Genomic DNA, 15,776 nt, shown 5'->3' with positions numbered 1-15,776 from the left:
ATTAAAGCTGCTTTAATCATACATACAAGTCAGAATACATATGTACAAATATACATATATGTCTCATAATAACATCTTTTAGTTCACCATCATACACAGTAGATATACCATCAGAAAATAAAGAGAGTGATTGCCGCAATGTGCTGCATAAAAAATAAAATTAGAAAATATACCCATTCTTTTTTTTTTTTCTTTTTTTTTGCCAGCCATACAAATGATTCATTTCACTTTAAGGTGTGACCACGATCGAACCCTGACATGTTTTAGTGCCCTCGTCAGCTTTCCTTCAGAGGGCAGAAAATAAACTCTCGTAACATACGAACAGTGGCAGGTAAAAAATATATATTTTAAGGTTTAAAATGGGGAGCTGTGAGGAGCATGCCACAAGGAGTGAAAAGCTGGGACAAACAGACTCTTCTTTACAGTATACGTGCTCTTGAGGGCAAACAGCATGAGGTATAGAGGTGACATCCATAGAAGAGGTACATTTATCAACACATAAGGCCGGTCAGCCACACAAACGTTGAAACTAAAAGGCCTGCAGTAAAAGTTTCTTCCTCTCCTTTTACCAGCAGAGACGTCAGGCTCATTCTGAGCAATAAACGGGTGGAGCTGGGCTTAGTTCATCGGCGCCCTGCACATTCCTGTTCATAAAAATAAAGGAAGAGAGAACTTTACAGCGCCTTGTGAATACAGTAGAAACCTGGGGTATATAAAACCATGTTTGCTCTCAGACGGAGGCTGTGATCCAGTGTTTATAACATCACAGCTTCCTCCTCCTGTTTAATTCCTGCAATAACTCATTTTTTTTTTCTGTTTCATTATTTCTGAATGGGGTCAGCCACATTAAGATGTTGGTAGAGCGCAGGCGTCGCCTCAAACATGTTGAGCAGGTCTGTCACATGCCTGAATGGGGCTGGGAGTGGGGACCGAGGACAAAGCTTTCTTTTGTGCAGCTGGCACATAAATATAACAAACATGAACGCGGTTGATTTAGGCGTGCGACGTCATTTGATAGTTTCAATGTGCAGCGACGAGGGTCGCAGTCACACAGTGCTGGGAAGTGATTTATATCGCCACTTATTTGACTGTTATCAGCCCCTTTGAAACTCCTCCTGCAGTAAAACAGTTGTTCTGAACTGGCAGCTGGGAATGTGCACACAAAGACAGCTAAAACACACAGGTATGCAGTTGCACCTGCTTGACCAAGCAACAAGGATTTCCTGAGAGGTAAAGTGGAGCGCGCCTCAGAGGCGAGGCCCCATTTCAAATGAAAAAAAGGTATTTAGATGTCAAAGCTGCCAATATTTGAGTAGATAAGTGCAAGATGTGAAGCTTTTGGTGACATTCGACCTTTAAGACATAAGTACCTTTGTTTATTCGGTGACTTGCATTTTTTTTGTGCCAAAAACACACACAGCAGGGCTTTAACACCTCTTCCGTGTCCCAGGGTCCGGTTTCACTCCAGGACGCACCACCAGCATGATTCTTGTTGCAGCCAGCCGCCACTTTTCACAGTGTACGATCAATGCCAGCCACTAAAGCCGTTGGAATACGCGAAATACCTGTTCAATAGCATCTGTGCGAGTTCTGATGAAGAATCTGTCGCTGTGCTGCAATGTCCTCGACTTGAAGGGGGTCAGGGTGACTCCAGTGCTGCTGAGTTTAGTGCAGATATTCTTTTTTTTTAAGTCCTTTTTTATGCTACATAATCACGCTATGGCACTGAACACCCATTCGGTAAACAAAAAAACATTTTTTTTAAAGTTGACCTGACAGGAGATGATGCTTTACGTGGTAAAAAAAAAAAATAAAAAAATTGTAAGGTGCAAGAAAACCTTAAAGTCGGGTTGCCTGTTTCATAAAAAATTGAAACACTGATTCTGTTCTGTCAGAGAAAGCTGCAGATTTTATGATGCAAGTAGAAAATAACTTAAAGGTGAAGGGGATGGAGATGGGACAGAGATCTTAGGTTAGGGTTTGATGTCTGAGAAGCTGGTGTAGGTCTCACTGCAGCTGGAAGAGGTGCTCAGGTTCCCAGAGACGCTGCCATCTGCAGGACAAAAATGGAAGCAATCTGCTTATGCTTGTGTGTGAAACAGGATAAATAGTTAATGAGAAGTGAAAACATTTCGTGTCAAGGTAACCTACCAGAGCTGCTCAGCGATTGAGATGATTTGGACTCTGAGATGAGGCTGAGAAGGTTTGCAGCTGCCACCCAGCCGTCTCTACCGCTGCGAAGGTTCTTCACAAACCTACAGAGGATTATATTCACTTTAGTCACAACAATCTGACATAGAACACCTCCCTTGATAGACATTGAACATGTAGTGTTTCCAGTTCTTTTGCTAAATTAACATATGTTTGTGATGTGGAAGAAGAAGGGTGCATAGTTTTTATTATTTTTAGAAAATAAGCAAATAAAAAGTGTGAATTGGGTTGTTCAGTTCATTATCTGAACATGGGGTGAATTCATCAGAGCAGCCATATTAACTCTGGATGAGTCAGGCTAATAATAATCCATTAACAGAGGATCTATTATCTACAAACTCCACATATTTTAACTGTCCAAAAGAGGGATAACTCCTGTTTGCAGTTTTCCAAAAGCCTGGAGAATGGTAGAAGCTACAAAAGACATAAGACTGTGTGTAACAAAATTCAATCTTAAAGGTATAGTGGAGGAGGTTCTTTTTCCAAGTGGATTAACAAAATAAGTGGTCCTCCTAATTGTCAATTATTCTAGTGATATGTTTACGTAAGGCCGTCCTATGTTCTCGTCCCAATTTTGACTTACTGGTGGTGATTCTGACATTGTGGAAAAATTGCAAATCTTTTGGAAAGTAAGCTTGTATGAGCGATGCAAAGAGCAACTTTTAAACAGAGCGTGCATGAGGAGAAATGGGCTCCTGCACGCTCTCGCAAGCATTTAACGGCATTCGCTGTGCATGTGCAGGTATTTTCAAAAATTCGCAAAAATCTTCCACTATACCTTTAATGTGCAGAAATCCAAATATAATAGATTGAAAGTGTGTAGTTCTAGCATAATGCTAGATGCTGTAGTCCTTAAATTAGGAGTATTTTTAATGAAAGAAGGAAAGATGTTACCATTGTCCCTCCTCCCCTTCTCTGATCAGCTGGACCATGTCTCCACTTTTCACAGACAGCTCTTGAGGACCAGCCTTCTCGCAGTCTGCTACCACAGTGTACTTTCCTGGAGCCTAAAGGGTTAAAAATATGTATATATATATATATTTTTTTTTTAATTAAGAAATCCTTACAGTTTACAAAAAAATTAAAATAAAAAAAATTAGGGAGAGATTTCCAGCTCACCAGCTTTTTCACGACATCATCCTCAGTGTCAGAGTTCATGGGGTCCTCTCCACTGGAGAAGCCATCGATCTCCTCTGAGGCGTCCGCTGATAGAGACGGCTTGTTCCAGCCTGTTCGAGTGAGACATTCAAAGGATGAGCATGATAACTTAAAGACAGGAGGAAGAACATCTTTAATGCACTCAGACTGTCTCAGACTGTGATGCGACATCAGATTGAACCCTGGACAACCAATTCTTTAATCCAAATAATCTTTTCAGAAAAAAATAGTGATATTGTGGTTACAAACTGAATGTCAGTCACATCAGGAGCAGGTCAAAACAAGACCAACCAATCCACTAGAAGAGGATGGAAAACAAAAGGTCAGCCCCAAATGCCCAGAGACAATGAATTTAATAGAAGTGATGAAGGGGAAACAGAATGATCCAAAGATGATAATTTTTTCAGTTCTTACAGATCTGTCCTTTTTAAACTTGCATATGAATGTTTAAAAATGTTCCAAGAGGTTGAACAAAATCCCTGAAAACACCCAAGATAAGAAGAAGAAGGAGAAATAACAGATTTATGGTGAAGCAGGCATTTTAGAATTAAATATTTAATGCTTAATTTCAGCTTACACTTAATTGTTTCTCGTCTTAATGTGTTTAAAATTGGATATGTTGCTAGCTTCACCATAGGGAGGCACCAGAAGAGCGGCTAAACCCTGAACCTTGAAAGCAGCAGTGTTACCTTGCCGCTTGCTCTGTAACAGATTAGAGGCACTCATCCATTTGACTCTGGTCAGAGTGCTGCGTGGAGCCAGCTCTAAAAGGGGGAAGAAACTGCCAGCGAATGAATGACAGCAGACCGACGGAATAGATGACAGACATTTTAGTAACGTTTGGTTCCACATTGAACAGCTGCAGGTGTTAGTAAAGCATCCAGGCAGTTGGTTGAGCTGGATTAGGCATCCCAGGAAGGTTGGCTAAATTTCTCAGAGGGCTTTCAGCACAGTAACCTTTACATCAATGTAAAAATGTGATGCATTGCATGAAACCTGCAGACTTATGGGAAAAACTTTTCAGGCTAATCTGCAAAGAGAAAAGTTGCATGTAGCATGTTAACATATATCCTGGCATTATTCTGGGTGTGCATTTGACCTGAAACGGCTTCTGATCAGGGTTATTCCTGAAGCTTTAGATTAGCATTCTAATCCCTCATCAAAACAAGCTTCAAGGCGTGTCTGGGATAATTTTGTCGGAAGCCTCACAAATGTCGTTTCACTAAATCCTTACCGTGTTGGATGGAGTTAAAAAATTGGGATTTTTCTATGGAGTTAATTTTGTGCTTTTAATGAATTCAAGAAAAAAAAACATGATCTGACATTTTTTTTTCTATCTTTCAGATGATAGTTTTTTTTTCCTGGAATTTAATTTAATTTTTTTTTTTACTTTAAAAAACCCACATAAATAACTCCATATCCCTCTACTTTGTAAATCTGTGAAAAACATTAATACAGCTCAGAAAATGAACATTTCTCTCTTTAATATCAGAAACCCTGATATCTATATACAGAACCTCAGCAGTTTAAGTAATTCAACCTTTTTTTTGTTCATTTAATTTAGTGTTCTTACTGTCTTGTTCTCTACAATCTGTTTTTGAAGTACAGTATTGTCTGGATTATAGGTCACTCCGGAGTCACACCAGCCATAAAATGCATTATAAAGAAGGAAAAGACATATATAAGTCTAACTGGAATATAAGTCACCTTTTTGGGGGAAATTAATTTGATAAAATTTAACACCAAGAACAGACATGTCATCTTGAAAGGCAATTTAAGATAAAAATATTACGTTACAGGACACATAAACAACAAATTGAGAACGAGCCCGGTATGTTAACATAACATATTAAGAGTTATTCAGATAACTATAGCATAAATAACATGCTCCAAATTACTAAATCCAAGGAAATAATAAAAATCTTTATCCTCTGTGTCACTTTTAAAGAACTCTAACTCCAAACTTTCTTTCTTCTGTTAGATTACAGTTTTTGCCTGCGTATTTTTCTACTTGCAGCTTGTAATCTACACAATATGATTATCTTTTCGGTGCCATTGTTGGTAAGACTTGCTCATTTGTTTTTATTAGTTAACACCAATGTTGAAACTCCAGAGTATAAATAGTACCCCGGCCAAAGTATGAAAACTGCCGGAAAATAAAGTAATGTTTTACTTTCACGATGTGATGTTGCAGTTAAATGTACAAAACTTAATTCTCTTGTTGATTCTCTGCCTTGTTCTAATTTTGCATACATTGTCCTACCGTTTGATTTTCATATCCTGGAAATGTTTTCTAAGGTTGTTTTTTTATCCCTTTGTTTTTGTCTGTGGGCTTTTCTACTCTACTATTTTTATGTTGCCTTCTTTAGAAAAATATTCGATCCGAGTTTCCAAGGGCTAATTTTTGCATTAAAGTGACGTTAAGGAATTTTACACCAGGTTTAATTTCATTATTAAACCCCTTTTTGTATGTCTGCTTCTGTCTCCTTGAACCTTGGCAGATGGGCGCTCACACTGAGCCTGGTTCTGCTAGAGGTTTCTTCCTGTTAAAAGAAAGTTTTTCCTCTCCACTCTTGCTATAAGCATGCTTAGTGTGAGGGACTACATTTAAGTCAATGAGTCGATGCAATCAACTGGTTTTCCTTACAGCTAAAGTCATTTCTTCTTAAGATAAGTGCATTTGTTCTTGGATTGAGGAGGTAAAAGAGACATTTTGCCAATAGAACAAGACAATTTACACTTAAAATAGGAAAACACAATTGCATTGTCTTATTTCAAGTGCATAGGATCTAAATATCTTATTTTATGAGTAAAAATACTCATTCCATTGGCAAACTATCTCATTTACCTACTCAAATTAAGGATAAATACACTTAATTTAAGAAATTTTTACTTATTTCTAGATATTCTTTCCAGTGTAGATATAAAACTTTAAATCAATTTGACTGTATGATCTGGTGAACTGTAAAGTGCCTTGAGATGACATGTGTTGTGAATTGGCGCTATATAAATAAACTGAATTGAAGAAATCCCACAGCATGATGCTACCACCACCAAACGCGACAACTTCCTCTATCCTTTTGCTTTCATATAGATGTTTTAGGAAGTTCCTGTTTAGGAGAGGCGTGAATCTCGATGGTTATTCAACATCCAAACCTGTTTCCACAGCAGTCTTAAACTGCTGGCCTGAACTTGTGTGTCACAGAGAAACTTTATGTCAGAAATATACACAAAAAGAACAAACGCTGACTGCTGGAAACTGTAAATTATATATCAATCTTATGTTTACATTTGATCACCATGTTAACATTTGATAACTGTTGCACTTTAGCAATAAAAATATCTTGAGAGATGAAATTTAGTTTTGTGTACACTCTGTGTACACAAAATGTCTAAAAGTCTAAGAGTATGGACTAAAGGAATGGCTTCCCATGCAAATAGCACGTATAAAACAAGTTAAATGTGAAATGAGAGTCTAACTGCAAGAGTGGGAGACACACCAATGAGGAGGGATGGGAAAATGAATGATGGGCATTAAAAAAATCCAACACCCCCTGCCACAAACGGGACACGGAAGTACCTTTGAACCCAAACGGAGTTGGGTCGCTCTTGACCGAATGGCGTTTGGATGAGTGCTCAGGACTTAGAGCTGAGCCTGGGCATGCGGAGAGGAAAGAAGCAATAGCAAAAATAAGATAGCAAAAAAAAAAAGAAGCAAGGACTGTTTCTCTTTCACCACTAGGTGGCAGAATACCTCGAGCATAACAATACAGAAAACTCCTGTCCATATCTCTAATGTTACCTTTGGGACTCTTGAGGTTGCTGAAACCCTGCAAAGTAAAACGCTTTTTAGCCGCTGAGGACCTGTCAGTGGTCGGACTGGACACAGCTTCATCTGGAGGCAATGGTTTGAAATGGATAACCAGGGGAAGGGGGGCAAAATGGTAGCCGGGGGGCAGTGGGTAGGAATAGGGCAAATGGAGTCGTGGAGATGAAGATGGCAGAGAAAAAGAGTCCAGATTACAGAGAGCTGACTGAGCAGCCCTCAGCAGGGGACGCTTTTAAAGCCCGACAACAAAAAGAATGATATCTTTGTGGGACGCAGTGATTATTTACCTTTTTGTTTTGGTGATGGACATGAGTTGGCCTCTGAGGTCAGGTTGGGCTCCAACTTCTTCTCATCCTGCTTCTTCTGGTTCTTCTGACGGAAGGGACTAGAGGAGATTGAGATGCGACTTTTTAAGTAAATTAGTTCTCTGTGCAGATTTCTTGTTTTATCTCAAATCCCAGATTACAGTGAACATCTAATGGAAAACCTGAGTCAATACAGAAAGCATACCCCGTGTTACATCATAATAGCTCCCCTCCATCTCATATTAAAAATTGAATGAACTACCAAACCTGTACAATAGATCAACAGAACCAGTTTGACAGCACGAAGCAGGCTAAAACATCTCAAAGAGGGACAAATAATCCGTTGAACTAAAGAAGTTCAAATACAGATGAGAACCTTGAGAAATGAACAGGAAAAAGCGACAAAGAAAGCTTCCGTGGGATTTGAACCCATGCTTGAACACCAACCTGAGGGAGACGGAGGTGTTATTGCTGGTGGCGTTTGGAGAAGCTGAGTCTGAACTCTTCTGCTGTTTGGCATCTGAAACATACAACATATTACAGCAGAAAGCAAGGTTAAAGCTAGGCTGAGTTAAATAAATAAAAAAGTAAAAAAACAAGAGAAAGCAGAGCAAACCCGTCTACCTCTGCAGGCTTTGAGCTGCTGAGTCAGAACTTTCCGGATCTCATTCACCCACGCCGTTTTAATGTCCGTCGTTGGAGCCTAGAAAAAGCAACTCATTGTTCCTTTGTGCTTATTCTGCAGACATATAATACGAGTCGATTTATTTGATGTTACCTGCACTATAAAAACTTCCTCTCTGGAATTGCACCAAATCTCAAACTTCTTGTTGTCTCCTTTAGCATTCTCTGTAATGCCCACTGCGCTCATCTGCAAAAGAAACACCGTAGATAGTTACACTACATGCAGCGAGGTCATCATTTTGATATGAAAAACAGCTTGCTCTTACTCTGAGCAAATGCTTGAAGCTGTACGATGGCGCCTTCTCATAGCCCTCTCCGTTCTCCTCCCTCCTTTTGCAGAAGAGCAGGGCTTTCTCATGCAGGAACAGGTGCCTTTGCATAGGCTTGAACCTGGCCAGGTCCTTCACTTTGGCATGGCCTTTTTTATGCTCCGTCCAAACACTGAAAGAGCCCTGCATCAGAAGGCGACCTAGCTCTGACAGGTTACCCTAAATGAAGAAAATATTCATTAAAAAAACAACTTTCTTTTGTAGACATTTTAAGCTGGTAGAAATATACCTCGTATCCTGTGATGGCAATGAGATGCATGGAGTCGTTGACGGCTTTCAGGATCCCCAGGATGGAGGAGAGAGCTTCCTGTAGGTCATCAGCACCATCACAGCCTTTACTGTACTTCAGCAACTCCTGCAGGAGCAGATGGGAAGTAATGCTGACCCTTTTTTTAACAAACTATACCCCCAAATAATTGACGTAATGCATGTGCCTGGCTCACTTTTAGAAGTAGCTGGTACTTTGTGATTCTCTGGACAGGTTTAAGGAGGTAGGAGTCCAAACCAAGTTTGTGTTCCAGCTTCTTCTGGCACTCCTAAAGACACAAAACAAAACTAATTTATATCTAGACTGAATTTCACCCTAAAGACATGTTGCTGGGGGAAAATAAAGAGGCAAACCTGGAAGAAGGCACAGTCTGAGCATTGTCTCCACAAGCTCTCAGAGCGAGGTTTATTCTGGCAATAAGCCTCGTAGATCTGCAAGTCTTTCATCTGCAGGGATGTTTAAGGACAGGAACATTAAACGAACAGAGTTCCTAAGAAAAGTGAAGGTTATCTGTGACAAAATTAATCCACGAAGACTCTACCCGCTCTAAAAAGCAGCGGCCTACGAGTTCTGGGCAGTCTGTGTATGCTTCTAGCTCCTTAAGGAACGTCCTGCGGAGAAATAAATTACCACGATTATTTGAAACGGTGTTGATTTCGGTTTGAACAAAACAAAGCATGCAGAGAGACGTGTACCTCTTATGGAACTGATAGATTTCAGGCATATTCCCAAATAGGATGTCCTTCTTGCTCTGCAGGGTGCTGGGGATGAGGTGAGCCATGGCGGGGTTATCCATCTCTGCTGCATATCCCTGCCAGGAAAATCACCAAATGACTGCAGCGACAGGATGGCGCCATCTTTTATTTTTTCCTCTAATCTGTGAGTAAAATACACTCACCTCCAGCACACACAGAAGCTCCTCAACATACGCCCTCTCCGTCTCCAGAAGCTCGTTCATCACATGACTTAAAAACCAAGGAAACAGTACAAGCAAAGCTTTTAGATTGATCTAAAAGAAGCTAGCTGCTGTTGGGTTGTAGCCATGATTTAACAAATCCCGAACCAATTCCTAAAGAAGGTAAATGACAGCTTATGAATCCAGTGGAGGACCTATGAGCACTTACCGACGAAGTACTGCAAGGTTTTCCTCTTCTTCTGAAAGGGAAGCGTGCCTTGTGCTCCCATTGTGTACAGGAGACTCCCCCTTGGAAAAACGTACACAGTTCATAAATATTTACACACGTGTCGCTGAGCTTTAAGAAGCAAACCCCATAGACAAAGAGCTTTATAGTTACAGAAGCGGATTTGATCTGAATTTTACTAAACAAACAAATCCAAAAGGATGTTTAAACAATCACATATTATTAATGTATACACATGCACACACACATATGTAGTAATTGGAAATGTTGGTATTAACTTTAGGCGGCACTTAATCGTTTTGGGTAAACCCTATTGTGAATCTCACCATTATGCAAAGAAAATTTGACAAAGATCTCAGTGTATAAATGTTCAAAATGCAAATGCATTCCACACTTTTTAGTTTTTGCTAAAATAGCTTATTTTCCCTGCACTACTTTGAGATGCTGTGATGCTCTGATGTATACAAATATGATTTAATCAACAATTTACTAACAGCAAAGGCAAATAATAATGGTTGCCGTAAAACGTAATTATTTATTTTCTTTTTTATAACCTCATAAAAAAAACTGAAAAAGCCCCAGATTAAAATATAAGTTAAAGTTATGCATTTACCTTTTTACAGAGGGCACTGTCTGCTGAGAATCTCCTGTCTTTCCTCTGTAGATCTGCAAAGCATTTGAATTCTTTTACTGTTCCGATTTCATTTATTCTAATTACAGATTTATATCTGCATGTATTTAGTGAGGACTTACTGGGAGAGGAAAGTGGAGACTTGACCTCAGGTCTTGGTGCTACTGGCTGGACTGGTCTGGTTTGCTTGGCAGCAAGTTTCTTCAGACTAACTCGTCTCTTCTCAAACATCTCCTGAACAGAACTTTGCTTCTGGAAAACTTTATCAATATGGTCCTGATACAAGAGAGAGCTCAACTTTAACATCCTTGCATATATTGCCGTAAAGGATGAGGTGAAATCCGTCCACTGACCCTAAGTTGAGGATTAAGCACAGCCTCATACTGACAGCAGATGGCGCCGTGGTCTGTGATGGTGTGCAGAGCTGCAGTGTCCAGGTATCGCTCAAGTTCCTGCAGAGCTGCTTCAGCTCCATCCTGAGACTGACATCGGTCCACTGGTTGGTTGGCCAGCAGGAAGATGCCTTCCTCACACCACTGGAATGCCTGCAAGGATAATAATTTAAGCACCTCATCCAGATTTCTTTTATCCCTGCACCTTACTTAGTTTTCGTACTTTCTCCAGAGAGTGGTGCAGCTCCAAGGCCCTGAGCAGAAGGCTCTTCTTGCTCCTCAAAGTAGAGCTGATCTCCTCACACACTCCTCTTAGCTCGGTGCACTTTGGCCTGATGCTGTCCTCAGCATAGTGGGAGTTTTCTATTAGCCGGTCCCCTTCATTGGCTAGAGACAAGGCGAGGTCTATCAGCTCCTGATGAAACACAACAGAGACATGACATCTTAACACGGAACATCATTGTTTCTGAAAAATAAAACTTTGTGTTGAGGCAATCTTTTGATGAAACACTACATGGTGCAGTTTGTGACTCAACCCATCATTTTCATACCAATAACTCTGTTTAAACAGCTCAGAAATGTTGCTAAGGTCTTTCTTTGCTTTATAAACACTGGACCCTATCAGAAATTCTCCAAAAATGCTTTAAATCTCTGTTATTGTACAATGGATCATTAAAAAAAACAGGAAAAATTCATCTAAAATATTAACAGTAATGCTAAATACTTAATTTGGGATTTTATTTGATTGACAAACATAAAACTTACATCATTTCAAAGTGGATGGAAAAGAAGCTCAAGCTCAATGACAACTGTTAGTTTTTTCATCATATCACAGATTCTAAAATAGGGTATCTTTAAGACTTTGACTAGGCCATTCAAAAATTCTAATATAATTTGATATGAAGCATATCGTTGTAACTCCAGATGTACATTAAATGCTCTTTTTGCTGCTTTGCAGCTTGTTAAAGGTTTTCCAACAGGCTTTTGCTTATTTTAACTCAATCTATCTTCCTATCAACTTCTCAGCCGATTTCTTGTCCCTGCTGAAGAGAGGAACAATAGTCCAGTCACTTAAACATGATGAGTTCAGGCTGATGTGAAGTGAAAATTTTACTTTCATTTATAAAGGATTTCTTAACCTCTCAAAACCCGTTTTAGAGCATTTACATATTAACTCAGAATGCATGAAAATTACACTATTAAAATATTTACCAATATAGACATGTTAGACATTGTTGAAAAGCTTAGATTCTCTTGAACAGATGCAGCTTGGGCTTGATGCAGCTTGGGTGTTTTATTCACCCAATGTTCATGTATATATTCAGAAACTAGAATCTGTTAGCTTAAAAATAATGTATCATACATGTAATTTGGGCTTACAGTTCCTAAGTTATTTGCTTTTCCATTTGGGTATGTAAAATAGGCGAGAATTTCCAAAAATGAGGTGGATATTAAGAGGTTAAGGATCTGCCATTCCTCCATAAAGCCCACTCTTTTGAGGTGCTCAGCTAATAATTGTTCATTTAGCAGTTTCTCCACCTGAGCTGAGGATCTATGCAGCTCCTCTAAAGTAACTGCCTTGTAAAAGCAAGGCTCTCCTTCCCCAGCCTGTTAGTGAAGCTCACGGCCATTTGTCGGTATTGCTTTTTTCAATGTTGGATTACACAATTCTCCCTGTGATGTTTTAAACTTTGTTTTATTCCCGGAATGGAATCTTTACAGTTATTATCACTATTCTCCCGAATTTCTGCCCCATGATCATGCTATTGGTTCACAAACGTCCAAGTCCTTCACAGAACAGCTGGTTTAACACAAATTGTATTTACTAATTAGGTGGGTTGTGTAGGTACTTTGTGGTATTATATTCTTTTGGCAAATAAATGGTGCCTCATTTCCACCACACCTTCCATCAATTTTTACACAGCACCGCTTTGTTTTCATCAAATGTAATTAATCCTAATTAGGCTCTTGAGATTTTGTTTTTGTAACATAACGACTAAAGTTAAATGTATTGGGAATATATTTAACATTGAACTGTGTTTCTGTGTCCCCTCTGCAGAATTTCAACCTTATATTTTCTTTGAACTGGGATCTTACATAAGCTCTCTCCTCATGGCTGCTGAGCTCTCGCAGGACATGTTCTGCATGGGCGGGACTTATGCTGATTTCAGAGAAACCCGACAGACGCTCATACATCACATCAAGCTGGGGGCGTACCTAAGAAACAAGAAGAGGTTGAAGGTTAATTTTCTTCATGTAAGTTGGAAAACAAAGTTTCCTGGGATTAGGCTTCATTTACTTCACGGAAGTGCTTTTCGAAGTGTCGGAGCTGCAAACACTGCTCCAGCTTTGTGCGGTGACGTTCCCAGAAATCATCAAACGCAGTCTCTGTTTCATCCAGCTGACCCATGAGTCTGAAACAAAAGTGTGAAAAGAGTTTATTTTTGTTTTTTTTTATTAGTTAATGGAAAAATGTAATATTTTGGATGCATCCATCCGTCCATGCACCTCTGAACAGTAGCCAAGTTCTCCATTTCATCTTGTGTCATGTTGTATTCAGCATCCGCCTGCAGAGGCTCATTGATACAGGCCAGAAGACGCCCTCCTTGTGACAGCGCCACCTTCAGGTCCGTCTGGTAATTGAAGAGATAATTATTGCAAACATTGTCTTTATTCAAAGTCAGGAAAAAATAAAACAAAACTGTTTTGACCCAACCAAATAAACCTAACTTGTCGATTTTATTCAACCAGGTAACCACCTGGCATTTAAAAAACCCTCACCAGTGCAGCTAGCAGGAATTCTTACAGTATAAATATGAATTGTTGATTTTAGTCTTTATGCACAACTAAACAGCACTATTTATATATTTGCCTAAATCAATTTTAGTGCTCCATTTCTAAAATTACTTTCACCTTCTACTTTTATCCAGACAGTAACAGCTAGAATCTTACACCGGAGTGCCACCCCTTCAGCTCATTATTCCAAACTAAGAGGTTTTTTTTGGCAAACTAGTCAACTAATAAGTCATATTTCCTCCCATGAGTTTGGAAGTCTGCATAAAGAATGTTGATATGAAGTTGTCGAAACAATCTGATCCATATATACTGTACTTAAACTTGAGCAATAGCTGAATAGGGCCATAAAAATGTACCTAAGTAGCTCATGTCAATTGGAGCTACCATCTTAATAGCAGCTCCATAATTTAGCTAAATTGGAAACTAGCTCGCTAAATAAAAATAGTTTCAACTAGCTTGTTCTTGTTGACCATATTGTCAAAAAGCCAAACAGTCATATTTGCTACTGCAAATGGGACAAAAGAACTTATTTTAAATATTTAACTAGCATGAGCATATCTAACTAGCGCTGGTTCCGCTGAACTAATAATGGTTCCAGCAAAGCCGGTCGGTAAATGTCAAAAAAATTATTGTGGATTATTTAAATGTTTTATATGAATTACAAAAACACTTGGTGACAATTGTAAGGCCTATGAAATACTGATTTAAGATTGTTTAATACCAATTAAGGCCTTATTTTTATATTGAAGAATTCATTGCCTTTTAAGACTTTTTGGGGATCTGCAGGAACCCTGTATCTCAGTTACCACGCTTGGACCAAAAAGGGTAGTGTAAATGGGGCTGAAATTTGGCTCCATTAGATGAAATTTTGTGGATTTCATGTCCAGGTAATTAACTCTGTTAAATTTGTGATTAGTCACAGAAATAACAACTCAGGGCTTTAGTGCTTAGGGGTTTTTTTTGTTGATAAAAACTAATGTTAGTGTTGAACTAGTAAGGAAAGATTTCTGGCTAATGTTCTTTGTAATTGTGAACTACCGAAACAAAACTACCAAAAATCATGGATACTTACTGCTTATATGCACAAACTAATTCCCGTAGATACAAGTAAAAATGCCCTCCCAAAACCCTGGACAAAACAAAGGTGATGGTAAACCTTCATTGTGTCTTTTTTCAACGTGTGTTCCTGCAGCAGCTCGACGGTGGCCTCTGCATCGTTGGGTAACTCCGTCTCTGCGAGCTCAGTGCCGAACGCTTGCAGGGTTTGAGCCACGGTCTTCACCATCAGAGCGAACGCCTCGATGGCCTGTGATGAGAAACACACCGGTTATTTCAATTGCATGAACAGTGGCATTAACTAAGCAGAAAACACGTTGCATACAGTGCGGTGGGAGATCCAGCTGTCGTGGTGGTACTCCTGCGTGCCTCCAAGGTCTGTGGTCAGTTGTCCTGGGTCGATATAAGCATGGAGCTCAGTCACTGTACTCAGCATCACCACCTGATTAATAAAAACAAGCATGAGCCTCTCCTGCATGCAAAAAACAATGATGCTAGAAATCATAAAATTCTGTGTAAATTTAGTACATTCCTTTATGACACAATATCCCCCTTCTCAACAAGGAACATCTACTCAATATACTGGTAATAATTATTTTATCTGGTCTTTCTTAGCTGCTACTTCAAATGCGCCTTGGGCCCATGCCCATGTGGGGACATCAAAAGCACCACTGAACACAGTCACATCACATTAGATATATATCTTCAACTGTCATAAATATACCTGCCATGACAACAGAAGAAATAGGTAATACATTACAACAAATAAAATTTTAACAAAGTAAACAATCATTTGGCACCTTCATCTTGAACTCATCCCTGTTGTACTTGAACAGGATGTCCGAGAGAGTCCGCTGGAGCAAAGTAGTGGGACGTAACACCAGAACCAGGTGCAAGTTCGCTGGAAATGAACCATGAGTGGGGGAAAAAGCAGCAGAAAGATGTTTTTTAACTGAACTCTGTGTGTTAGGGGAA

General features: G+C 39.4%; 1 protein-coding gene across 9 annotated transcripts in view; it reads right to left on the bottom strand.

Moving 5' to 3' along the window:
* LOC107100959 (guanine nucleotide exchange factor DBS-like) overlaps positions 1 to 15,776 on the bottom strand; it is a 67,438-nt gene continuing 51,662 nt past the window's right edge. For 5 of the 9 annotated variants that reach the window (XM_015399669.1, XM_015399664.1, XM_015399663.1 and 2 more), the window contains 28 exons: positions 15,602 to 15,715; positions 15,127 to 15,243; positions 14,902 to 15,051; positions 13,458 to 13,582; positions 13,249 to 13,363; positions 13,047 to 13,166; positions 11,173 to 11,364; positions 10,911 to 11,102; positions 10,680 to 10,833; positions 10,540 to 10,592; positions 9,909 to 9,988; positions 9,683 to 9,749; positions 9,480 to 9,595; positions 9,326 to 9,395; positions 9,138 to 9,230; positions 8,960 to 9,052; positions 8,746 to 8,871; positions 8,454 to 8,675; positions 8,282 to 8,374; positions 8,128 to 8,206; positions 7,951 to 8,023; positions 7,486 to 7,583; positions 7,172 to 7,264; positions 6,950 to 7,024; positions 3,331 to 3,440; positions 3,106 to 3,218; positions 2,152 to 2,255; positions 1 to 2,053 (listed from right to left, as the gene is read on the bottom strand). In XM_015399669.1, coding sequence (XP_015255155.1) covers positions 1,974 to 2,053; positions 2,152 to 2,255; positions 3,106 to 3,218; positions 3,331 to 3,440; positions 6,950 to 7,024; positions 7,172 to 7,264; positions 7,486 to 7,583; positions 7,951 to 8,023; positions 8,128 to 8,206; positions 8,282 to 8,374; positions 8,454 to 8,675; positions 8,746 to 8,871; positions 8,960 to 9,052; positions 9,138 to 9,230; positions 9,326 to 9,395; positions 9,480 to 9,595; positions 9,683 to 9,749; positions 9,909 to 9,988; positions 10,540 to 10,592; positions 10,680 to 10,833; positions 10,911 to 11,102; positions 11,173 to 11,364; positions 13,047 to 13,166; positions 13,249 to 13,363; positions 13,458 to 13,582; positions 14,902 to 15,051; positions 15,127 to 15,243; positions 15,602 to 15,715 — 3,117 coding nt within the window. In that variant the 3' untranslated portion in view covers positions 1 to 1,973. Of the gene's footprint in view, positions 2,054 to 2,151; positions 2,256 to 3,105; positions 3,219 to 3,330; positions 3,441 to 4,058; positions 4,151 to 6,949; positions 7,025 to 7,171; positions 7,265 to 7,485; positions 7,584 to 7,950; positions 8,024 to 8,127; positions 8,207 to 8,281; positions 8,375 to 8,453; positions 8,676 to 8,745; positions 8,872 to 8,959; positions 9,053 to 9,137; positions 9,231 to 9,325; positions 9,396 to 9,479; positions 9,596 to 9,682; positions 9,750 to 9,908; positions 9,989 to 10,539; positions 10,593 to 10,679; positions 10,834 to 10,910; positions 11,103 to 11,172; positions 11,365 to 13,046; positions 13,167 to 13,248; positions 13,364 to 13,457; positions 13,583 to 14,901; positions 15,052 to 15,126; positions 15,244 to 15,601; positions 15,716 to 15,776 lie in introns of those variants that run through there. The other 4 variants (XM_015399666.1, XM_015399668.1, XM_015399670.1 and 1 more) reach the window with 4 other exon arrangements.

Source organism: Cyprinodon variegatus, unplaced genomic scaffold (assembly GCF_000732505.1).
Source record: "Cyprinodon variegatus isolate N-32 unplaced genomic scaffold, C_variegatus-1.0 Scaffold1036, whole genome shotgun sequence".
NCBI classification, from domain to species: domain Eukaryota; kingdom Metazoa; phylum Chordata; class Actinopteri; order Cyprinodontiformes; family Cyprinodontidae; genus Cyprinodon; species Cyprinodon variegatus.
The sequence above is the reverse complement of the archived record's forward strand: the minus strand, read 5'-3'. Positions and strand labels throughout refer to the sequence as shown.